Source organism: Gorilla gorilla, chromosome 2 (genome assembly GCF_029281585.2).
Source record: "Gorilla gorilla gorilla isolate KB3781 chromosome 2, NHGRI_mGorGor1-v2.1_pri, whole genome shotgun sequence".
NCBI lineage: Eukaryota > Metazoa > Chordata > Mammalia > Primates > Hominidae > Gorilla > Gorilla gorilla.
The window spans coordinates 79,738,537-79,764,755 of NC_086017.1; the positions used below are offsets into that span (position 1 = coordinate 79,738,537).

General features: G+C 37.2%; 1 protein-coding gene across 7 annotated transcripts in view; it reads left to right on the forward strand.

The window, feature by feature from the left end:
• Nucleotides 1–26,219, forward strand: part of MITF (melanocyte inducing transcription factor) — a 227,181-nt gene that overhangs the window by 113,410 nt on the left and 87,552 nt on the right. For 5 of the 7 annotated variants that reach the window (XM_055383375.2, XM_004035875.5, XM_063703902.1 and 2 more), the window contains exon 2: nucleotides 25,311–25,560. In XM_055383375.2, coding sequence (XP_055239350.1) covers nucleotides 25,311–25,560 — 250 coding nt within the window. Of the gene's footprint in view, nucleotides 1–12,347; nucleotides 12,477–25,310; nucleotides 25,561–26,219 lie in introns of those variants that run through there. The other 2 variants (XM_004035876.5, XM_055383376.2) reach the window with 2 other exon arrangements.

Here is a 26,219-nt window from a genome sequence, read left to right on the forward strand (position 1 = left end):
AGAACCCTCTGGAAGCCTCATCTTTGAGGCATTCTCCTCTTTACTCCCTACCTAGTTAACCATCATCCTTTTTGTTCTAATCACTTCTTTGCTTTTCATTACTGTTTTAGAATCGTTGACTACATCACTAAACTATACTTTGAACTTTAAATAAATGGGGTCATAAGGCAAGATTCTATGTGACATCTTTTTTCATTCCACATCTGTCTTGATTTTATCCATGTAAAGGCATATCACTCATGTTTACTGATGTGTAGTGATGCATTGTGTTAATATTATTCCTCAGTTTATTGATCTCTTTCGTCTTTTTTTTTTTTTTTTTTTGACAAAGTCTTACTCTGTCGCCCAGGCTGGAGTGCAGTGGTGTGATCTCAGCTCACTGCAACCTTCACCTCCCATGTTCAAGTGACTCTCCTGCCAGTAGCTGGGATTACAGGTGCATGCCACCACGCCCGGCTAATTTTTGTATTTTTAGTAGAGACAGAGTTTCACCATATTGGTCAGGCTGGTCTCGAACTCCTGACCTCGTGATCCTCCCGCCTCAGCCTCACAAAGTGCTGGGATTACAGGCGTGAGCCACCGAGCCCAGCTGATCACTTCCCTCTTAATCATTAATCCCTGGACCCATTGACCCTAATATTGTGGCATATGTGATAGACTGAAGTAAATCATGTATTGTGTCCCATAGACTTAAAACTTTTTGTTAATAATTTAATGTTTACAATGAGATGGAACTACAGTTGTCCTTGGTATCCTTGGGGGATTGGTTTCAGGACTCCCTTGGATACCAAAATCCGTGGGTACTCAAGTGTCTGATTTAAAATGGTGTAGTATTTTCATATATCTTATGCACATCCTTACATATACTTTAAATCACCTGCAGATTAGTTCTAATACCTGGTACAACATAAGTGCCATGTAAGTAGTTGTTATACTATATTGAGTTTTTATTTGTGTTATTTTTTATTGTTGCATTGTTTTTATTTGTTTGCTTTTTAATATTATTGATCCATGGTTGGCAGAATGTGTGGATGTGGAGCTTATGGATACAGAGGGGCTGACTGTATTTTGTCTTCTGTATGAAAGAGGTGCTTATTGTACAATAGAGTTTTCCAATCTGGGCAATATTGACCTTTGCAGCCAGATATTCTTTCTTGTGAAGGCCATACTGTGCACTGTAGGATGTTTAACAGCATCCCTGGCCTCTACTCACTAGATGCTAGTAGCACTTGCTTCTCTGTTTGCAAAAAACAAAAATGTCTCTAGACTTGTCAAATGTCCCGTGGGGACAAAATTGTCACTTGTTGAGAATTACTCCTCTAAAGTATTAAAATTCAGTGAAAAGGCAGTGAGTTAACATGACTGACTGGAGAGAATCATAGAAGTTACCTTCCTCTTAGTACTCCCCTGCTGCCCCATCCCAGCCCTAGGTTGGTGACTGTGAACAGTGGTATTTTTCTTTTGTCTTTTGGTAGTGGACTTTTACTGGTCCTGGAGACCAGCCCCCTCATGTTGTAAGCACGTTATCAGTTTTACCCCCCACCTCCCAGGGACTACTTTTCTGCTCTCATGGTCTACATTCTGCCTACGTGTGACTCTCTTTGCCCTAAACCCCTCCTAATCCAGAGGCAGTCTTTATAAGTCCAAGTGAGATGATCATGCTCATTGCATTGCATTTAAAAATTGCTTCCATTTCCCATAAGCAAAAAAAAAAAAAAAAAAACACTGAAAGAAAAAAAAGCACATATCTTTTTGAAATTGCCAGTTTAAAAATCTATAATAATAAATACATGTTAATAAAGAAGTTAAATACCAATGAGTTACAAGATTTATATATTTGAAATATACATTTTATAGTATTATTGATACTTTGATGTTAATTTAAGCTTAAGAGTTATAGAAAATGCTAAAATGATAGGGCCTTTTGACCTCTGAAATGAAAATTTAAAACATTTAAAGTGTATTTAGTTAGCACACAGCTCTCCCGTAACTTTGTGTAATGATTTTTTTTTTCAAGTACAACACAAAACCTGCTCATGAATCCCAAAGCATTATAAAGCTGGCTCCATCTAGTGTATGAAGTACTATATAGCTAATACTGGGGGAAAATTGTACTAGGAATCTCTTTTGGTACTTCATTATGAAATTAGATAACAACCAAAATAAAAATGGACTGTAAGCTAAATTTATGTTCCAGGAGATAACACAGGCCAGAGTGACCTTCACAGCATTAGAGGAGAGGTCTTTATATATCGAAGCATCAACCTCTAGCATGCCTGACATTTTGTTCTGACAGCCTTGATTTTTTTTGTTTTGTTTTGTTTTCCCCTGGGCTAGAGGTCTTATTTACAGGCACTATCAACAAACGCAGCGTGTAACTTCCGTGGTGATATTCTCAGTCCTACTTGGCCAGCTTCCCACTTTTTCTGTATGGAATCATATCTGAGAGTCATGCTCATTTCCCACAGTTAGTGAGAGATTAGGGCTGGGCTCACTTACTGTGATTTCAGAACCCTACATGGTTTTCTTTATCAGACTGAAATTCTTTGTAGCTATTAGCCTCTCACCACAATAGAGTGGGCCACTATATCGGGGCTGTGTTTAATCTCGTTTCCACTAAAAGTTTCTAGCACATTCTTTATATCTCTCAATCAATGTTTCCTAAATTTTAGCTATTCTCATGCTAACTTCATTACTTTTGCTTGCAAAAACCACATGGAACTTTAAATATTACATGTTTTAAAGGAAATGTTATCATACATGGAAGCCACGAATGGAAATAGGTATTAAAATCAATATAATGAAATTGAAAGAAAATTGTTAGATTCTTGCTAGGTATATTGTCTGGACCGGCAGGTGTCTGAGGTCTGAGCTGTATTGTGAACAAAGGGCAAGTGTTGAGAGATTGAAGACATATTAGCATCAAACAGAGACTTTCCTTAGACGGAAGAAATTTGAAAGGGCCCTTCTCACTGTGTGATTCCATGCTTAGTTAATGTGAAGTCTGTACATCTCGATTTGAGATCATCTTGTATCCCACACTTTGGGAACCTTTGCTCAAGATTTACCATGTTTCTCAAAGGAAGGCTATCATTTTCCCCCAAATTTCCAAAGACCTTGTTTCCCCTAGAAAGCCTTTTTGAAAAATTATTTCCTTTTTTGAGAACTTTCTTCTTCTATTAAGAAGTATAAATTGTGTTGATATGTTGGGTTACTTTTTTTTTCTTCCTTGTAATCTCATATTTTCTTAATCTCTTTTCTAACTAGATTAAATTATTTGAGGACAAACATTGTTTCTTTCTAGTAAATGCCATTAATTGAATTCATGCTTGGTATAATATTCAGGGAAGTCTGCTTCATTCTCTGTTTTTTTGTGTGTGTTTTTTGTTCTGTTTTGTTTTTGTTTTTTTTTAAGTCAGATCATCGTTAGAGGTGGCCAAGAGAAGCCATTATGGTCAATTAATTAATCATTTAACCTATTGGTGAATAGTTATTGAGTGCCTTCTCTGTGTCTGGAATTGTATGTGGTGAAAGAATGAAGTAGTGACCTAAACAGACATGGTTCATGCCTTTATGGAATTCAGAATCTAGTGTGGGGTACAGACAAGTAAAGAGGCAACTCCAGTGCAAGGTTCTAATTTTAGAATTAGTTTGCTTTTGTGCTCATTGGGTAGATTACAAAAACTTGGAACAGAGAACCATGGAGAGGAAAGTGTGGGCTCTGGAGTTTCAAACTCCAGACCTGTGGCACATTAACCTCTTGATTTTGCACAGGATACTCATATCTCAATCCCTGCCCCCCCAAGTTTTTTCTTTAAATAAAAAAGATTTGTTTAATAATAAACATGGGGTATGATATGCAAATATGAGATACAGTTATCAGTGTGACAATATGATAAAGAATTCTCCATGTCTCTTCTCTCCTCCCTCCTCTTTTTTCGCATAAGGCAGAGACATGATCTCATGGTTTTTTTTTTCAAATTTTCATGTTTCTTTCCCAACACGCTAATAAATGAAAATGCGGTGATCTAGATCAAGTATAGAAACTAAACATCTTTGTTAATGGGAATATCATTGTAGATGGTGTTTAAAGGTTGCAAATGCATGCAATTTTCACATTGTCTGTTTAAATTAATAAATAATTTGAGCATTCAGCGTTACCCCAGAACATTTTTCTCTTAATAATCATGATATATCAGTTATGCATCTTAAGCCTATTGAACAGTGCCTGGGACATAGGAGGTGCTCAATAAATATTTGTTTAGTGGATGAATGGATTTTCATAATTTTGACTCTTCCTTCTTTTATTCATGATTTTGTTAACATCTTTTAAAAATGAACCAATATTGTTTGATATTAGGAGCAAGATAAGCTTAAATTATGGTTTATATTATTCTCTATATCTGTATTACCAGCCTTACCTGTTATATCTGGCAGGTAATTAATAGGTAGTAAATGTTAAGGGGAGAATTTAGTAGCTTTTTTAGGCATTTTTTTTTAAGAACACATGACAGTATTTTAAGTAAGGATTTAATTTGTCTTTTATATTATTTCATGGTAATATTCATTGGAATTACAGACTATTAATTTAAAATATTGGTTATTTGAATATTTTACTATCAACATTAATATATACTTTGATTATAGGTAAGACTCCCTAGAGTGTCAATTAGATGCAGAAAGCTAATATGCATTGAGTTTATTATTATTGATTAGAGTTTATTATGATTAATCAACAGACAGGAAGGATTTTTGTGCAAATATTATTTTTCTCATTTTAAATCCTGTTTGCTCAGCATAACTGTAACAGGATGTCATTAGTATGAGAGTAAGTTTTGAGATGCTTTAAAAGTTTGAGAAATTTGACTGTTAGCAAAAATTTAACATAAGGTGATTTATTTAGCATAAAGAGGTTTGATTTTTTATAGTTTTACTTATTTAAATACATGATTTCCTGTGTGACTCCTGGGTATGTTTACATAGAAAAAATATAAATAAAAATTATGATTGACACACTGAATCAGAGCAGAAGGTTTCCTGGACTAGAATTTGGTTTGTAGCTAAGACAACCACTGAAAAGACATAGTTTGTTGTCTACTATCAGAAGTTACAGATACCATCAATATTTAGTCTTTAGTTATGCACTATGAATATATTATTCACAAATTTATCTATACCTTTCCTGAACTTACATGTATTTTGAATCTGGACTACCTCTTAAGATATCAAAATTCAAAACTACCTTAAGCCTTGTCTCCAAATAATAACTTTTATTTGCCCTAGAATTTAAAGTTCTTTGAGACTCCAAGGGCTGACTTTTCATTACCTAACAATGTTTTGAAATAGAGTCCTCGCTCCTTGTGTCACCTTGATTGAGTGCTATTTTTCTTGTACCATGTTAAGTACTTTTCATACTTTATCTCATTCAATCATAGTATTAATCTATGAAATAGGTAGTATTGATATCCCCATCTTATAGATGCAGATCTTGAGACTCATAAGTCGAATGCCTTACCCAGAGTAAAACTAGGATACGAAGGGTGGTGTGTGTGTCTGCATTGAATCACCACACTATCCTGTCTCCAGTTGGAAAAATGGTGCCATGTTTATATCCATAGGAGTGACACATTTATTAAATAGCAGACCTCTCAGAAGTTTGCTGCCCACAGGTTGAAACCACTGCCCTGGATCCTTACCACATCTTATACAAATTGGAGTTTTTGCACACCAGTGACTTCCATACCACCTTCCACAATGGCATCGTTGTCTGCAAGAAACAGTGTCTCTCTACCTTCTGCTCACTCTTTGGAATACAAACATTTAATTTATATGAATAGACTATAAAATCTAGATGGCAGAATATCCCTGTCTTCTTTATCTCAGTCCCTTCTTCTGGCTCCTCCTTGGACCAGAATGGATTTAGATGGTCCATGGAACTGCTGATGTCCTGGGATCTCCTAATGAGATGGAATCAAGGGAAGGGTGGGTTCATCTCAGCGGCTGTGTGCTTAGCCAAGGTGGTCCGTGGAGGCCACTTCTACAGCTGAATTGCATGTTGCTTTAAAATATTATAATACCTTGACTCCTGCTTGGAAGAAGAAAGAAACTGATGTTGTAGATGAAGATGATGGTGATGCACTCTCCTGTTTCAATCCACAACACCCCTAAAAGATAGGCAGAGACATTCATATTCTTATTGTCCTTCAATATTTCATAACTTAAAAAAAGTTACTAACAGTAAAATATATGTCCACATTTTTCTTTTTAAATGAGTAAAGAGTTAACTATACATTGAGATAAAAACACCATGATTTTCAGGTGCTGATGTGGAGATTTTATTTATTGTAAAGTCATCTTGTGATAACTTTGTCCCCCACACTGTGACGGCCTTATCTTTTCCTGTTTACTTACCTTGATAAGATAGTAAATTGCATTTTTACTAAATTTCTCATTTAAAAATATTATCAAAGCAGCATAATCTCATCAGTGTGTTCTCTCCAACTTTGTGTTGTCTCACCTACTCTGTTTATATTCTAGATTGTAGTTTTCTTATTGCAAATACTGGTTGCCATTTATAGATAACAAAGAAAAGCCTCTACATAACCTTTAATGCAGGAACAAGTATTTATTTTGAAATGAACACTGAGAGAATATCAAAGAGTTGAAGATAAGGGATTAATCTGTGGTATTGATTATTATATTAAAGACTCAAGCTAATATTTTATATATTTTTGTTTGTTAATTGCTTAAAAATTCACTTTAGACAGAATTTGAGATGCCTCTTTGTAGACTATATTTTTATCTTCTGGACAGATTCTTTGAAACAGTTTTTAAAAACATTTAATTTTTCCTTCTGGATGTTTGTATAAATTTCTTAACCATTCTTTAATAATGTTGGGCTGCATCCCAATCAGGTTTATGTGGGGTCATCTTAGTCTCTTCTTTATTTTCCTTTTCAACCTTGAAGGGCTTCCTTGGTTTCCGGGGACAATGAGCTGTCTTTGAGAGGATGCTGTAATATCACTGTTACAGGCAGATCTGTTCTTGGTAGGAGAAAAAAATAGAAACAGGATGAAAGAGATAAACGTGAGTGAGTGCTACTGCACAGTTATTTCTGCAAGTAGGTAGTCATTAAAAATTTTCTTCAGTCATGCTGTGATGGTTTCAAATTAGAGCCGCTGGACCAGTTCCTTGCAAATTTGTATCCCAATACTTTCTCCATGAAAGTGAGTTGTGCTCAGCCACTAAAAGCTTGCAAATAAAGAGTACACAGTTGTATATCCCATTTATGACTATTGACTTTCTTCATAATTAATTAAATGCTACCCTCAAATTATACTTCATAGATCCTTCCTTATCTGACCTTTTTTCATTTTTGTCAGTCATTCATCCATTCTTCTTTCCTTCTATCCATCTATCCAGCAAATATTTAAATACTTACTATGTGCCAGGCACTGAGAAAAAGGTAAGTACAAGGAACTTGCCCTTAAGAACACAGAACAGATAGATAAATAAAAGGATTACAAGTTGAATTAAGTGCTATAAAAGAAAGAAGCTTGTTTCAAGAGCACAAAACAAAAGGAGATGTTTCTTCTTTAGGAAGGATGGTCTGGGAAGACCTCTCTGAGGAAGAAATATAAGACCTGCAAAACTTCATCTGCCAGGTCAGGAGGCGCCAGGCCAGGGAAGGAGTTGCAGAGGAGAGAGAAGAGGGCTCTAGCATTCTGTCCTCCCTGCACCCTCTTCCTATTGGCATGTGAGTGTGAGTCTTGGGTTTCTCTGGAGTGAACCCCTGGAAAGCAGAGCCTCTTGCATCTTCATCCTTGTCTTCCCCGTGGCGCTGAAAACAGTGCCTCTCACACACATGCTGGGAAAACTAATAAATGTTTGGACTGAAGGGCCTTTCGGTGGCATGTGACTTTTCCCAGAACGTGAGTGTGAGGCCATCTGGACAAAAGAGATGTGTGTGTTACTCTTGAGAGTACTTTGTGAGTTTCATTATTACTTTGATGAAACTCTTTAATTATCCCACAATAAGGCTTTCATTGAACATTCCACATGGATATTTTAAAGAATTAAAATGTATGAGTAACTTCTTTATTCAATAAATGAAAGGAGCTTCCATTCTTGAGTATTTTCCTGCCACTCTTAAGAGACCATTTACATAGATAATATTATATATAGCTATACGTATTATAATGTTATATTATATATTAGTGGTTTCTAGACTTGACTTCACTTTAGACCCCTATGAGAATCATTTTTTAAAAACACAGAATTGTAAACCATACCCCTGCAGAATCTCACTCACTCATTTGTTTGGGGAAAGATCCTTGAACTTTATACTTCTTAAATCTCCTGTATTTATTTTAAGGAGGTGGGGTAAGGAGAAAGCTCCTCAAGCGCTTCTGATAGGAAGACAGGTTTGGGAACCATTGGCTGGGATCATAATGAAACATTCCAAGACCAAGTAGATGCTTCTTAAATTGTGTGTAGTTCATGGGCCAACATAGGACCCGGCACATAGTAAACTCTCAAGTGTTAACTGTTGTGGGGCTATTGAGTAGAAGTATGAGTTTACTGGAAAGAAAAATGACTATCAAAAGAAAGAATATAAGAAAATATGGTGTGCTTGGGCTGGGCAATAAAACATTTAATGCCTAAATAAAATAAGAAGAATTTTGAGCTATGATAAAACAGTAGCATTACTTTTCTTCAGCTAAGTCTTGGACAGGATAACAAGTAAAATCCCTTATCTCTTTTTTAACCTGTTCAAAGCAGTGATTGAATTTTTCCTTCCAAAAAGATTCTGAAACCCAGTTTAGCTTCCAAGGAAAAAGTTGGCTGTCACTTGGATGGTTGATTACTTTAAATCCCATTTTAGTTAAGGTTCAGCTTTTAAAGGGTCAGTAAGAATTCTGATGACTGTAGTTGATTTGCTGCAATTTAGGGCAAAGAGTAGTACTTATTATTTCAGAAGCACTGGAGTACTGGTGATTTTTTATTCTGCATTTTGTGCTTAGTTTTTCTGATATTATTTTTTCCTCCCCAACCACACTACAAATTCTTAGTCTGTGTTTAAACTTAGGATTTGGGTATCTCTCTCTTTCTCTCTTTCCCTCTGTGTGTGTGTGTGTGTTCATATGCATATACATATATGTATACAAATTCAGGAAACACATCTGAATAGCACAGATGTGCCCAAGACAGTTGCTTACATATTACGTTGATTCATTTTAAAGATATTCATCAAGCCATGGACTGTTTATTCTACTGAGTTCTAGGGATACAACATTAAACCAAACGGACATGGTTCTTGATATCCAGAAGACATGTGTTCGTTAATTTGGGTGATGACTTGAGGAGCAGTATTTTAGTGCTGGGAAATGCACGTAACATCTCATGAATTTTGTATATGGTGGCATGTGTTCATATTTAAGCCAAGCTTTGGTCCATTTGCTAGTGGACGTTTCATTGCTCTATCCAAGAAGGTTCCCTTAGAACTGTACTGTAAGGTAGATCTTTTTAAAGTACTGGTGTAAATTGTCAATAGAAATATTTCTTGAGGCGGTGGATTGTCCAACATAAAAAGTCAGGTGATGTTACTGGCTGAACCTGCCAGGGGAATATTTGGCACCACATTATGTCCCCTTCGGGAATGGCTGGAATTGATACCATTGGTTTCGTGATCAACATTTGAGAACTCATGGAGGGTACAGATTTTCCCTGTGTGTGAGCATGTAATAAATCAGAGTTTCAGTTCTAAAATGTACCCGAGTGCCTTGTAGGTTTACTCAGCTTTAAATAGTGCCTAAGGTGAGAGAGAAAATCTGGCTTGAACTTTTATTTATTTTATTTCATTAAAATTTATTTTTAAGAGATGGGGTCTCACTCCATTGCCTGGGCTGGTCTTGAACTCCTGGTCTTAAGCAAACCTCCCACTTCAGCCTCCCAAGTAGCTATATTTACAGGCATCTGCCACCGTCCCTGGCTTGATTTTTTAGAAAATAATCCCTTAAAGTTTCTGATATGGTTATTCCCTATCCTTTCTTTATTTCTTGCTCTTCCACTTTCTTGATTTTTCATTTGTTTTTTTCATTCTGTCTCATTTCTCTTAGTTCTCTAGATTGGTCAATATTAATACAGGACAGGTAGCCACTAACCATGATTGTAATTGTAAGAGCTTTTTTAAAAATTGAGCATTTATTATGCATCAGAGACAATGTTGAACACATTACTTGTTATCTCTTTCAGTTCTAACAATAACCTATGGGTGGTCACTTATTTCTCCTTTCTCAGGTGAAAGAACTGGGGCCCAGAAAGTTTAGTAAATTTGTACAAAGTCATAGAATTAGTAAGTGGTGAGATTTGAACCTGGATAAATAAACATCAGAATCCATGTTCTTGATTTTCATGCCAAACTGTGCTAGAGACAGGAAAAGAGAGGTGGGATAGGTTAGTAAGATAAATAGTGTAACGTCTTAGTCATCTGTTTACCCCAATACCTGGTACAGTACCTGGCATGTAGAAAGTGCTCAATGACTGCTGTTGATGAACTTTCTCCTCTAATCGTATTTGTTGGTCGTTAGTTTTACGAGCAATCTGCCCACTTTTCTCCACTTTGCACATCTCCCCTTCCCATGAGCTACCATCACCTCCTACCAGGACTATTGCAGTAACTAACTCTGCCAGTTTTCTAGTGGTCTGTCAACATAGCAGCCAGAGAGACCTTTCTAAAAACTCAAATCTGAGCTCATCATTCCCTGCTTGCCATCTCTCTGTGGTTTCTTGTTCATCTTGAAACAGACAGTGACCTTTCCCTGGCCTACCAGATCCTTTATGGTCTGGTCCTGGTCACTGTGTAGGTCTCACGGGCACCATGTTTTTCCTTCATACTATGTCCTTCAGTGATAGTGAGTCTGCCTGCCAACTTCCCACCTCATAGTTCTTACATATGTTGTTACTGCTGCCTGGAAAGCATTTTTTCTATACTCCTCCTCTCCCCAGCTCAGATCTCAGACCAGAAGTCCCTGCCTAAGGAAAGCCTTTTCTGACCCTTAAATTTTAACTTTTTCACCTCTCTGCATCAGTTATGACATTTTTCATTACATATTTATGTGATTATTTAATATGTGTTTCCCATTAGACTGTAAACTCCACGAATTTACACAATGCCTGGGACACAGTTGGTGTTCCATAAACATTTATTGAACAAAAGAAAGAAAGAATGAATAAAATGAGCAGAGAATAAACAGAACCAGAAATAGTTTGGCCGAGACTCCTGGCTAGATATTTTCTAGCATTAGAGAGAAGTTAAAAAAAAGATAATTTCATTATATCACGTAATTTGAGTTTGATTATGGCAGAAAGAGGTTGCATTATTTTCCAACCATTTACTTTGGAGATAAATATAGGCACAGAGAGGTGAAGTAACTTGCCCAGTGTATGCAGCTAGTCAGTGTCAGATGTCTTTGTTATGACCTTTGAATTATGTGTAGGGAGAAACATACATACAATATTTTCATAACTCTGTAGGGCATCTTTGGTGTGCTGAGTCCTGTAGGAGCTGCATGAATATTTGATAATATTGATGTTGTCATGTCTGCATTTTAAAGTGTTTTTTGAGAACATGTATTGCTGTTTTTTCTTCTTGTATACCAATGTGTTCAGAATTAGATTGGATGACAGTCTTAAGAATACACAGTTTATGGCCTAACGATTTGTGTGTCCTGAAAGATGGTGGCCATAATTAGGGGCAGTTTGTGTTTTACTTCCACCAGAACCGGGCAAGGACAACCCTCCTAATATTCTTGGGGTCTGAGGGTAAGGAATGCTGTTTTGGATCTCTAGCCTGTCAGCAAGGAGGGCATATTCAATTATCAAGCTCCAAAAATGCCTGTGCACAGATGCAAAACACCTAGAGTTGTGTGATGAGTTGATGCCCGAGAGCTCCCAAACTGAGAGGGGACACAAGCAGTTCCACAGTCCTCCCTCCTAGATTCTGTGACTCCAGTAAGTGTTGGCAATTCACTGGTATGTGAAATTACCTCTCCTTTTAAGTTCTCTAATAATGTGCAGTCTCTGCAAGCCTCAGCCAGTACCGGAGCTGGGTAAGGCTAAATAAGCTTCCCGAGGTGCTCGCCTGGCTGCTGGGCTGCCTCCCTGGCCGTGCCTGGGTCCTTGAGTAGCCCTCTTTGTGGTGTGAGGCAGCGTTTTTGTCCTGCAGGTACAGTAGGTACTGGATTAAACAGGTCTGCTGTTGCAGACAGAAACCAGGCACCGTTCTAGCACAGAGCTGTGTTTGGATTGGAGTTTCCAGGGCCTTATCAGGAGCCACCCCTAGTGACACAGCCAGTGCCAGAACTAACTTTGACTTTCACTCTTCGCCAAGGGCTTGCAGAACACCTTAAAGGAAAAAAGATGGAGGCGCTTAGAGTTCAGATGTTCATGCCATGCTCCTTTGAAAGCTTGTATCTGTAAGTGAAGTTTTATTCTGGAAATAATCCCGGGACCACTTAAGAGGAGCAGTTTTTTTTCTCTTTAAGGGGGAGGATAAAGGAAGAGAAGGGTTTATTGGGAGTTAAAAATACTGAAGCTGTTACTTCTCACTGGCTTTAATCAGCTTCAGCTGTAACCTCTGGTAGGTGGCTATGACAAGGATAACAACTAATTTGGGGGTGGGGGTGGGGGTGGTAGATAGAAATGCTAACCCAATATCCTTGCCCTCTCCTTTAAAATTGAATACTGGTCTTAAGTTAATAATGACAAAAATACCCCGACTGCTTGAAAAATCTGAGTTAGAGCAGAGCTTGATTTATGATTGCAAGATAGACTGCAGCCCAGCTTTGTTATGAATAAAACAGGATTTTCTTCAGGAAAACAGTGTGCTTAATACAGTAGTAACATTTGTCCAAACTCTCCCATTGTAAACACTGTGAATTTTTGGTTTCTCCCCCCACCTTTTTTTTTCCTGACTGTAGAATGGTAACAGTTGCATTAATGAACATCTTCTTTGCATTCTTGTATATTGATTTTTTTCTCTTGGAAGGGGAAACAGACATACAAACATCAGAATTGTCTGCCTGGCATATAAATGTAGAACAAGTTTAAAAAATGGCAATTTCAAGGAAATATTAAAATGGAGAAAAACTAAACAGAGTATAGTTCCCCCCACATCCTTTAACATTTACTTTCACTGTTAGGTGATAAGATTTGAAAACAATGCTAAAAGCTGTGTCCCCAAGTGAATAGGCATTCAAGCAAATCAACTTATGCAAAAGCTACCTCTGGAGCTTAATCATTATTTACTGAACGTTCCTGGGTCATGGGAGAGGTTCTGATTAAGTCAGAAAAGCATTATGTTCAGCAGCTTGTGAAGGTGTGTTTAAAGACAGCAAGAATAATGGAAAAATACTAGATGTAGCAGATCTATTTTTAGAATTTGATTCTTAAAAAATATAAATATAATTACCATAAGTTTAAGTGTGGGTTAAAGTTCATCATTTTCAGTAGATACCTCTTTAAAAGGTCTTATAAAAGGTAGTTTTAAAAATGATTTCTAATTTCTTGAGCTTCTATTTCTGCTGCAGTTTGTTTTAATAGATACTTTAGATTTTTTCATTCTTTATGTCGTCATAACAGCTTAACTACTCACCTCTATAAAATGTTAGAGCATTTTATGAACAAAGTATATATAATTATGTGTTTAAAATGTCACTATGCTAGAAATGTTATAAATTTTTGCCTTATTAATGAGATACTAGCTGGGGAGATGATGTCTACTCTTTGTGATTCATTCTCTACAAAAATATACTCTATAACTTACTAATTTTTTAATATTAATAATGGATGGCATGAACAAATGAAACTTGCTATTCTGATTCTATGTAAGAATGGTAGTAATGTCAAACCTGAATTTACAGCCAAATTAATTCTTAATTTTGAATTTCATTCTTTTAGTTAACTAAAATACTTGTCATAAGAGCATGCTTCCCTTATACACTCTCAGAATGAAATTCTTCACAAACATGTTTGACAAAACTTGTTCACTGAGTTATTGCCCATTAACTTTTCTGTGCGTGTTCTTTTAGGAGAGCACACACTGTGAATTAATTGTTTTGTATTTTCCTCTAGGAAAGAAAAGGAACATGATAGCAGAAGGCAGCATTCTAGAATTTTGGCTCCCTAGAAAGTAACTTGTCAGCTTTGACTTGTTTTTAGATATTAAGATGTTCAGCAGATGCCATTTCAGGAATTAAAACACAGACTAGAAGAATTCATTGCCTAACTTTTACTCATGTCCACATGGTTTGTGGGAACTATGCTAAGTATTGTACTTGTATTAACACATTTAATTTTCACAACTGCTCTATGAAGAAGATATGTCTTTCCACCCCCATTTTGCAGCTGAGAAAACTGAGGCTTGGATAGGTGAAAAATCATGCCCAAGTGATACAGCTAAGAAATGACAGGGCTAGGAATTTGACCCAGGGATCCTGGCTTCAGGGCTTAATGCTATTATCTGTTGTGGTCTGTGGATTTTCACTTAAGATACTAAATGAATCAGTATTTCTTCCTCTGCTTTTTTATCTAGTGGGTTTCTCCTATCCCTAGATTTTTGAATTACCAAACTGTAACTCATTTGAGCTTTTGAGGGGCCGTGATTGGTCCTGATGCCACGGTTTTCGTCTACCAGGTGTATTTCCCTGAGTCCAATTCACCATTGATTATAAGACAGCTATTGGCTGGGCGCGGTGGCTCACGCCTGTAATCCCAGCACTTTGGGAGGACAAGGCAGGTGGATCATGAGGTCAGGAGTTCGAGACCAGCCTGGCCAACATGATGAAATCCTGTCTCTACTAAAAATACAAAAATTAGCCAGGCATGGTGTCCCGGGCCTATAATCCCAGCTACTATGGAGGCTGAGAAAGGAGAATTGCTTGAACCTGGGAGGTGGAGGTTGCAGTAAGCCGAGATCGCACCACTGCACTCCAGCCTGGGAGACAGAGGCAAGACTCCATCTCAAAAAAAAAAAAAAAAAAAAAAAAGACAGCTATTTGGGGGAGAAAGAAACTTTACTAAAATATATTCATTGATTATATGATCTCTTCTGACTTGGGAAATCTTAACATGTGGAGGGAAAGTTCCTCTTAGAATTAAGGAACTGTCGTAGATCCCTAGAGCCCAGAGTTCTCTGTCTCTGGATGATTCAAGCAAATGGTTTGAATAAGGGTGCACCAACTCTAAGCTTCTAGTATTATTAGATTCTATGAGGTAGAATATTTGTAGGGAGACAGACACCAACTTTACTCACTGAACAAATATTTATTTTGTTCTACTATATGCTGGGGAGACAATATGTGAATAAAACATGTAAACATCTCTGCCCTCCTGGAGCAGATTGGACGAGGTCATGAAGGACCAAACACATACCAGTTTCATCCCTGAGTCTGGCCCTCATTCTCATGGTTCAGGATGGCTTCCGAAGCTACAGCCAGTGCAGCCAGATTACAGGAGACATGGTGGCAGAAGGTTTAGAGAAGGGGATCATTTGAAGGAGATTTTCTGCAGCTGATTCTGATACTCAGCCATGTTTGGAAATGAATACTAAAACATTCAAGATCACCTGTTTGTTTAGTAGGCGAGCTGGGACATGAGCCCACATACATCTCTCATTCTTAGGCCAGGACATTTTCCTCCATGTCTGACAAAATTCACATTCTATTCTCCACCTCTAGTCAGCCTGGCCAGAGGTCTGAAAAGCCCTTCTGATACTGAATTCAGTGTTTTGGATGGAATCAAATGGGAAGGACTACTCACTCCTGCCAAATGGGCTATGAAACCACCCCAAAACATCTATCCATAAACTGCCCGTGGCTTTTTGTGGGCACAGCACAACTGCTTTGTCATAAACAAAAGGAACCGATAGGCTGAATCTATAGGAACTGCCTCCGCCTCAGGAGGTACTATGAGATGGGTCGTATGAAGCTCCTCCTGCTCGTATGACTCACTTCACAATACCTCTCACCCCATGTCCTTCTCCAGCTGAGGATCCCACAGTCTCCTAAGATGTAAACTTTAAGTTATGTTGAAATGGAGTCTTACGTAGAACTCCAGAAAACAGTTTCGGTGGTGTTCTTGGGGTTGTCTTAGAAGACTATTGAAGATCTTTGTTCTTTCCCATTTTTCTTCATCTAGAACCACCATGGAGATGTATATATTTGATCTTTAATTTATATTATGCTATAGTACAGTTGCCGTAGTCAGTTGTATTTGAATTAATTAAAAAAACAGGCAAAAAAAAAAAAAAAGCCAGTCTGTTTCATCACAAAAAGGAATTCTTAAGAATGTTTTGAAAGTGCCACCAACTGCACAAATCAGAGTTGGTAAATGGATATACACACACACACACAGACACACATATATGTGTGTGTTTATATATATATATATATACATACATACATATATACATGTATATATACACACACACATATATGTGTGTATATATGTATGTGTGTGTATATATATGTGTATAAATATATGTGTATATGTATGTGTGTGTATATATATGTGTATTATATATATATATATTTTTTTTTTTTTTTTGAGACGGAATCTCACTCTGTCGCCAGGCTGGAGTGCAGTGGCGGGATATCAGCTCACCGCAACCTTCACCTCCTGGGTTCAAGTGATTCTCCTGCCTCAGCCTCTTAAGTAGCTGGGACTACAGGCGTGTACCACCATGCCTAGCTAAATTTTGTATTGTTAGTAGAGACGGGGTTTCACCATGTTGGCCAGGATGGTCTCCATCTCTTGATCTCGTGATCCACCCACCTGGATATATATATTTTATATATATTTTTAAATGGCAGTCTGGGTGTCTAACATTTCAGAGTGATTGGCACTTCTGTTATCTGTTATCTGTTATCTGTTATTGGCGAAACTTAGCATGTAGCCAGTCTAGCTCTGGAAACCTGGGAAATGTTGTGGGTGGGAGTGTGCCTAGCCAAAACAAAGAGAAAATAGGAAAATAGATGGGTGCTAGGTTTTATGAATTGTAGGTCTTAGGCTGAAACTTTGACTTTTTCCCCAGTATTACTGATATTTTTTAAATGTTACAAAACCAGCTGTAGTATCCCAGGGTACATCAAACTGGCTTAAGAAAAAATGGAGTTTGATTGGCCCTCGTGAAGTCCTTGTCCAGGGTTAGTCCAGGGCTATCATGACTTCAGGAATGATTTGATACAGGTGCTCAATGTCATATAAACACTGGCTCCCTCTTTCTTTGTTATTCCTTCTCATTAGTCCTCTGTTCTTTCTTTACTGTTTCCTCCAGTTTGGCTTTCTTCTCGGATAGATCCAGGAAATTCCAGATTTACATCCTACCAGCTTTTCAAACCTTAGTTTAAAGAGACTCATTTTAACCTAATAGTTTCAGTTGAAGGAATAGGGATAACTCTTACTTGATTGTCTTGGGGCACAAGCACATTCCTGAGTTAGTCTTTGTGACCAGAAGGATGGATTTCCTGACTGGCCAGGGTCGTACTTCCATGTCTGGAGGTAGTGGCAACACCATAACCTCATGAACTGAAAGTGAAGGAGGCTGGTTATTCAAGGTTAAATCAGGTACTTTACCAAACAAGTGGGACAGGATGCTGGGCAGCTATAAATGCCATGTGGCCACCATAAATCATTACTGCTATGTGTAAGGTTGCCTGTTAAACCATGACAGGCGTACCCATTCACTGCTCCTTAGATTACAGTTTGTACTTTTGTCTTGATTTCAACACAATGTTGGAAACTTTGCATCTTGGTTGACGTGTGCTAGACATGCAGTAATTGTTAAGTGATGGTGGTCTAAGTTCATCAGAGATGAATTTTCTCTGATCTGTTATAATGTCTAGAAAAACAGCCAGAGCATGCCCTGTGATTGGAACAATTATTTGAGTACAAACAGAAGGGCTTTCTACCTTTAAAAAGTTTCTTCCAGTTCCTTTCACACTCATGTCTGAATTCTGTCATTAGTTTGTCATTGTGTTAGATTTTTAAAAATTGCTTTTTCTTTTAAAATACTCTCAGTGGAGCATCTTGCCGTGCCGTATTAATTACTTTAAGGGATGAATTTCTCAAAGCCCTTTAAAACATGGCAGTTAGATGTGAATGGGATTCCATAGTTGGACAGAGTAAGCAAGAATTCTAGAGTACAGTCTAGTGAAAGGAAGCTTGATATGAAAAACAGAAAACTTGAGTGTGGGGCACTTCAACTTTATCTGCTTTATAACCTTTCAATGGTTTGGCTCTCAGAGGCGATTTCCTTGAAAGGAATTGAGTGTTAAGATTGTGCCAACCCATAGTGGCATCTGTGGAAAATGGAGATGAGTCGTGGTCATAAAATGAGGAAATGGCAAAATTCATATCCTTAGTTTAAAATATCTTTTAGTAAGAACTTGATATTCCTCTTAGTTGGAGTATACATAAGTGAGAAACACTTTGGTAAAAAAAAAATAACCAACTTAAAAAAAATCTGCTGATGAAAATTGCCTGGAAGAGCATTGTTCATATGTTACAGAGGTCTCTAAACATTTTTGATCCTTCTTCCTAGTTAATTTCTTTCAAGAAAACCTTCTCAACACATTTTCATTTGATTTATAAGTTATGTACATATGCACCTATACTATTATATAACATGTACAAAAATAAAAAATGAAAGTGATAATATAAAAGATATATGAAGAAATATTTTAATTTTTTGTTCCTGCACCCAGGTTGTCATTTTTGGTATGGATTTTTGGAGAATACTGATATATTGGGAAACTTATTAAGGTTCTCCTTGATTTTTATCTAATCAGTCATTGAGATTAGTCTTTCCTGGTACCTGTTGAAGGTCCAGCTTAAAAAAAATGTGGAGAATCCTGAATGGATGTGAAACATCTTCCATTTTTAGCAGCGAATTGAGGTCTCAGCATTAGAAAGAAAAGACTTCAGATTTTAAGTTGTGTATGATTGGTGGTTCTTAATTTTTAGAATGCTTTTCTCCCTATGTACTGTGAAATGTACAAAGCTCTGGAGATAGGAGCATTGTCCAGTTGAGACACCATGATATCCTGCATGTCTAGCAGCACCTAGCTTTTGGAAAGCATTTGCATGGGGCATGAGGCTATGTTTTGTAAGCCTTTGTATTTTAGCTGTGCCAGAGACCTGGAGTATTTATTATCTGAGCTGCTCATGTTACCCCCAAAAAAGGTAGAATCTTGGCAGATCTCCATTCTTTTTCTTGATGACTAAAACCCAAGTTAGGTGTTGACAGAAGTCCAGAAGATCTCAGTGTGAAGCCAAACTATGATATCTGGTACTTTCACATTTACATGGGTTACACTCCCAGCTATTTTAAGTACAAGGGATGATATAGTTTCTTATTAGTATTTTTTTCCACCATGCATGGTGAAAAACTCATCCTGAATCACTTTGGAAGGAATGGAAAGTTTGAGATAACAGAAGTGACATTCACTCTGAAATGTTAGACACCCAGACTACCATTTAAAAAAAAATATAGCCATTTACCAACTCTGATTTGTGCAGTTGGTGGCACCTTCAATAGATTGTTAAGAATTTCTTTTTGCTGGTGGAACGGACTGGTTGGAGGCAGTTCTTGTAGATTCAACCTATCAGTTCCTTTCATTTATGATAAAGCAGTTGTGCTGTACCCATAAAGGGCCGTTGGAAGTTTCTGGATAGATGTTTTTGTTTGGTCTCATAGCCTATTTGGCAGGAATAAAGTAGTCTTTCTCCTTGTGTCCCATCCAACATGTTGCATTCAGTATCAGAAGGACTCTTCAGACCTCTGGGAAGGCTGATTGGAGGTGAGAAATGGAATGTGAATTTTCTCAGACATGGAAGAAAGTATTCTGGTCTAAGAATTAGAGATATGGGTTCATGTTGCAGCTCTCCTACTATGCAGACAAGTGATCCTGGGTATTTTACTATTAGTTTCCAAACATCGGAATCAGTCAAGTGTCAGAATCGGCTGCAGAATTTTTGTGGACATATTGATTCCTGGGCCTTACCTAAACAAATCAGAATTTCCAGGAATGAGGCTGGACATTTTTATTTGAGATGAAGTTCTCAGCGAATTTAGTTTTTCTCAGCTAGCCTTTTGCATTTTGAAACCCCTGTAGCTTAACCCATACATGACATAGGTTTCTCCTTTGCCCAGGAGGTTAACACTATTGAACCTTCCTGTGTCTTCACTGTGTATGTGAATATCAACCACTGTGCCTCCTGGACATAAATAAATTGTACATCAGTGCAAACAAATACTAGGCTTTGAGCTCTATCAACCAAATGACTATGATGAAGATTATTTTTTACTGAATAAAAATGCTACAATTCCTACTTTATGGCTCATGAGAGATTTGCAGAATAAATTATCTTCTCTCTCCATCCCTGAAAAAGTTTTTTGAGTTCTCTAATTTAAATGGATATTGGCTAAACTTTACAAGACATATCTTCTGTGGTCCAAACTTGCACATAGGCATATAAAAAGTAGATTCCTTGTATCCAAAAGAAGAAGCATGCTCATGGTTTAATATTATTATTATTTATAATTTTTGAACTGTATTCCAGTTTATTGGACCATGTTTCAGTCATTGTGCTAAGTTTTTCTATCTATTAAAAATTTTAATCCTCACCACAGTGCTGAGAGGCAGATGTATTGCAAAGCGCAGAGATAGACTAACTGGGCCACAGTCACAAGTTACCGCACAGCCCAGCTGAACTCTGCCTGAGGAGTGGACTAAAGGAAACGCAAGGAAAAGTATAACATTGCTTTAGCGTCTCTAGGTTTCTACTGATGACCAGAGTACTGTCTTAGAGGACTGTGATATTGAGACCAAAGACCAGTCCCTATGAGATAGTAAAAGAACACTGGCATCATGTCAAAGGTGAGGGGTGGGCAGACAGATGTTTGGATGCTGGAGCATTGAATTTAATGGAATTTCTGATATTGTTAGGTGGCTGACAAAGATAGTAGAATAAAGTATTGGGATTTAGGAATACGTCAGATAGTTCAGAGCCCATGTCCAAAATACCTATACCATCACAGAGAAGAGGGAGGCTTTGAAGGTTAAGAATGTAAATTCTGCCATAGAGGTAGGAACTCAGGTCACATTTGGTGGCCATCTGGTGTCTGTATACCTCCAGCCACTGTGCTGAACACTTTAATTTAGTGAACATTAACTGACCCAATCCCTGCAGCACATTAAAATGCTGGGTTTTGGAAAAGCCCAGAGAGGTCAAGTGGCTCATTAAAGCTCATGCAGCTCGGCAGTGACTGAGCTAGCCCTTGAGTCCAATCGGTGGCCCTCCTCCTCGAGCCATTGCTGACAAATTCCCAGTTCTCAGGGAGTTGTGTGCCTGGCTTCAGTGATGCCGATACATGCCAGTAAAGGCATATGTCTCTCTGCCCATCGGCTTTCAAAGGGAGCTTTCTGATGGTGAGATGCCCACCTTCCCATGTGGGACTTGATCAGAGTTCCGTAGTCTAGGTAACTGACTTAATTTTAAGGCGTCTCAGAAGAATTATGTGACTGTGGCTTTAAACTCTATGAGATTAGAAACCAGGTATTCCCAGCACCTGGCAATAACTATTTGTTGAATAAATGACCTTTACATAATCTGATTAAAAGGAATCAGACTCATGGAATTAGGATTATCTAGCGAAGATTCAGCTTCGTGGCCTGGGATGAGTTCAGTTAGCTTTTAAAATTAAATACATTTGGACAGCTCTCCTTGTGTATCATTAGTAGCTTCAGCATCACGTCCTCGTTTTAAAAAATAAGCATTGTTGCCACTTGTAATGTTCTCACATAAACCTCGATTTGGAGCTTAAGACATTATGCTCATTTGTCCTGCTAACATTGTGACATGCAGATATCCTCATTTTTGTCTAGAAGGTGATAATTGCAGATTCAGTTACTTCTAAGAGAAAGGGATGTTTAGAAGATTGAGAGCAAAGCTGAGAATCTGGGAGTCATCTTTCACAATGTGGAAATATCCTGCAAGGAGTGTGTGCCATGAGGCGACTCTAATGCTTCCTTTGCACTTTTGGGTTTTTTTGCAGGAAGATTTATTAAAACACTGTCAATTAACTGAGCTGTGCTATATTTATATAACTATAAAAATATATTTGCTATATTTTTTAGTGGGGTTTCTTTTTACTTATACTGGTCTACTTCATACATATGTATTTTTTTTTTCAGACAGGATATTTCAGAAAATGCTTTGAATGATATTGTTGTCGACTTTCACGTATGAAGACTTAGTGCATTTGATAACTAGAAATTTTAATTTGAGATGTCTTAAGAATGCTTTACTGTTAATTGAAAGGATTTCTTCCCCCAGTATCACAGCCAATGACTCGTCTTGAGCAGCTAATTAGTGCGATTATTCCACAGCTGCATTTGCTACAGCACAAAGGTTTGCTTCTGTTTTTATCAAAAGGATCAGTCTCTCTGGGAATGTTTTAACCTGACAGGCTTTGAATAGTAAGGCCGCTTATTTATTTATTTATTTATTTTAAAATAACTGTTCCCCCCGCGCTTCCCCCTGCCACCCGCCATGCCCCTCATCACAGCTCTCCTTCTTTTCTTGGCTTAGGAAGGTACATTTGAGCTTTGAACACATACTCTAAAATGGGAAAATACATTTTTTAATGCTCTTTTAGTAGAGCGGTACCAAGTGAATAGATTATTTTAAGTGAGTTAGAATAATGGCCAAGTGCCCTTAATATGTGGATGAGTGCATGATATTAAATAATAAGCAAGGTATTAATGCTGTTCGATTTGTATGTGTCTGTAGAAAATGTAGGAAAACATGAAGGAAAGAGCGTTTGTGTTTTCTGGAATGCTGAGCACTTCCAAGTTTGCCAATGTACTGGATACAGTCACCACTTTCCCATCGTATTGTCAAAGTATTGTCTATGTTGGATTCTGTCCCCTTTCTTCTAGCCAAATGGTGATTTTGATCACTCAAGTCCTTTTTTCATGGTCTTAAATTAGTGTCTAGAGGCATATATTCTGCCATTGAAAAAATACTATGACTTCTTTATAGTTGAGGGGAGTAAAATGATGGAAAGATAAATTTACCTGTAGTTCTATTCTCACCCTGGCAACTATCATGATCTTTGGACATTCCCTACTAATCATTTTGCATACTTGTGTACATGCATATACCACACTTATTTTAAATTAGAATATAAATATACTTTTGAATCCTACTTTTAAATTCCCTCTTGTTACATACATTTCCCACTTTGTTCTGTAGTTGCACAATTTAAAAAAATAGGTAGTATTTTATTGAATTCATGTATGATAATGTATTTAACCATTCTCATATTATGGGACAAATTTTTTATTATTCATATATTTTGCAATTTGTAAAGAGCTTTGTAATATCAGTTTTTGCACATTTAAGTTATTTACTTAGGAAAATTGTCCATCACAACATTTCTGAATCAAATTGTATGAACAATTTTTAGCTTTTTGGTAGTGTTGTTAAGCTGTTTTAATATATACCAGCAATAGTGTAGGGTAACATTATTCTTATGCTTTTTCTTGTCATGGACAGTTTGTTTATTAAAAAAAAAAAAACCTTGGATCTTACCTTAAATACTATTTTGTATCTGGCTTTTCTAAGTTCTTTATATTGTGTAGTTTTATTCACATCAGTAACTATATTTTTACACTAGTTTTAATGGTTGCATCATGTTACATTTTGATTCTCTGACAATATACGGAGCCAATTTCCTGTTGTGAAAATAAGCGAACTGTTAAATTGTTATTGTGTAGTTTTTCTGGGATAGCGTGAGGGTAAAACCAATACTTCTTCATCCCCTAGCATGTTTTGTTACCTTCAGAGCCTGAAGGTTCCTGTCTTTAAGGAGCTCATGAGGATGGTCAATGATATTTAAGGCTTTATTTTGCCTTTTATTAGAAGGTAAAAGATAATACCAGAGTTTATATTCAAGGAAGGAAGTTCAAAGTACAAATACTTACCTTGAAGCATGACTTTCTCAAGAGTGAATATTTTCTCAAATGTTCCTTTTCTTCTGTTCCAGGTGCTAAGGTTTTGAACCGTTGACCTAAACACAGATGTTAAAAATACATATATAGAGAGAGAAATAAACAATGAAACATTTTCTACCTGTAATAATAGTGACAGCAAACATTTGTTGAGCCAGTACTACATGGTACTCATTGTACTAGGGGATTTATGTGCCTTGTTTTATTTAATCCCACAAAATCCCTAGGAAGTAGGGCTTTAAAATATACATGATGCAATAGAAATTTTAAAAGAACAGCTCCCGCCTTTATGAATGGTAAGTGGGTAAAAAACTATTGTTATCCTTCTTTTCCGGATACTAAGACAGAGAGAGATTTAATAACTTGATGTCATAGAGCTGGCAAGATAAGTTATCAGAAACCATATTTAGGAAAATTAGGAAGTTTTTTCTTTTTAATTTGTGAGTAGGGTTTCAGAATTTTAAACTATTTTGGGTAGAGTGAGTACCAAAACCATTAGAAGTAGCCCTCATGGGGAATGCACAGAGAACACATAGTAACATAGTAGAGGGCATGCCAAGGTGAATCAGAAGAAAAGACAGCACAAAGAAAACCAGAAAGAGAAGTATTGGCTTGTCATACCAGCTCGTCTTCTGCCCCCTTACCCAAAGAGCAAGGTCGAGTTCAGTGTTAACATTCTGGCCCAAATGCTTCCTTCATTATTTTTACTTATTTTATCTTAGAAAAGTTTCCTCTTGGCAAAGCTCACCTTTTCTTTAATCAATTTTTGTTAGTAAACATTTTAGGCATCTTCAAAGAACTTAGATAACATGTAGGAGTAGTTATTTGGTTAGATTCAGTTATACAAAAAAGCAAATCAAGCAATTTATTTTTAAATGTGGAAATTTGGGTGCCATTAAGATGCTTTGCTTCTTGGCAGTGCATATGGCGGCGCTATATTTGGTGGTGATGAGTAGTGTGCAGCATAAAATGTAAAAAAAAAAAAAATTAAAAAAATTAAGCCGCCTGATAAAAATGCCTTGATGCAATCAAGCTGACTTATTTTAATTCAACTACTAATGACTTAAATCCTGTCACCTCTTGATTTTCAATTATGTGGAGTACCATTCTGTGACTTGATTATATTTGCGCAGACTCGTTTTATAGTTTGGTGCAATTTAGGATACCCCCAAAGTGCAAACGAAGGGTCTCATTAGGAAACTAAATGTTGTATGCATTTTGGTTTTCCCACAGCAGTTCCGCGGAGCATCCTGGGGCCTCCAAGCCTCCGATAAGCTCCTCCAGTATGACATCACGCATCTTGCTACGCCAGCAACTCATGCGTGAGCAGATGCAGGAGCAGGAGCGCAGGGAGCAGCAGCAGAAGCTGCAGGCGGCCCAGTTCATGCAACAGAGAGTGCCCGTGAGTCAGACACCAGCCATAAACGTCAGTGTGCCCACCACCCTTCCCTCTGCCACGCAGGTGCCGATGGAAGTCCTTAAGGTACGTGAGTGTTGCTCTTGTTGGTTGGACCAAACTCTCTTCCATTTTCCATTTGCTAGGTGTTTTGTTTATCTGAATATGTATTTTGTTAGACTGACCCTTCAGAATTATATTTGAAAACTCCAACTCCCTTAATTCTTACATGGCTTTATATTTTAAAAGAAGGATGCAAACGCATTGTAACTGTAATAGTAACAATCAATAAATGGTGGGAGTCAATGTTCCATGAGAAATTGCAAGTAGGAATACGTTTGTTGTGATGACATCTTTCTTTGGGAAAGTTTCAAAACCAGAGTTATCTGAGGTGGGCCTCTTCTAATAATTCGTGTATCTTAAATATTTTTTTCTTAAATACCTTCCATAGCCACTCTTTAATTTTCTTTTTATTTAGTATGTAATATTGGTTGTAAAATCTGACTGTTTTAGAGAGCTCTTCACATATAAGATTGAAGAAGAGCTTTCTGCGCTTTAATAACCAGACTACATAATCCTTTTACTGAAGTGAGTTGTCTGCTTTGGGTCTCTTTGATTTCTTGCTAGAGTAGAAACTGCAGGAGCTTGTTAGCATCATTCGATTAGGGACATATAGCTTCCTAATTACTAAGGAAAATTGTAACAAGTCTAAGAATAGAATTCCATCTCACACATGTGTCTTCCAC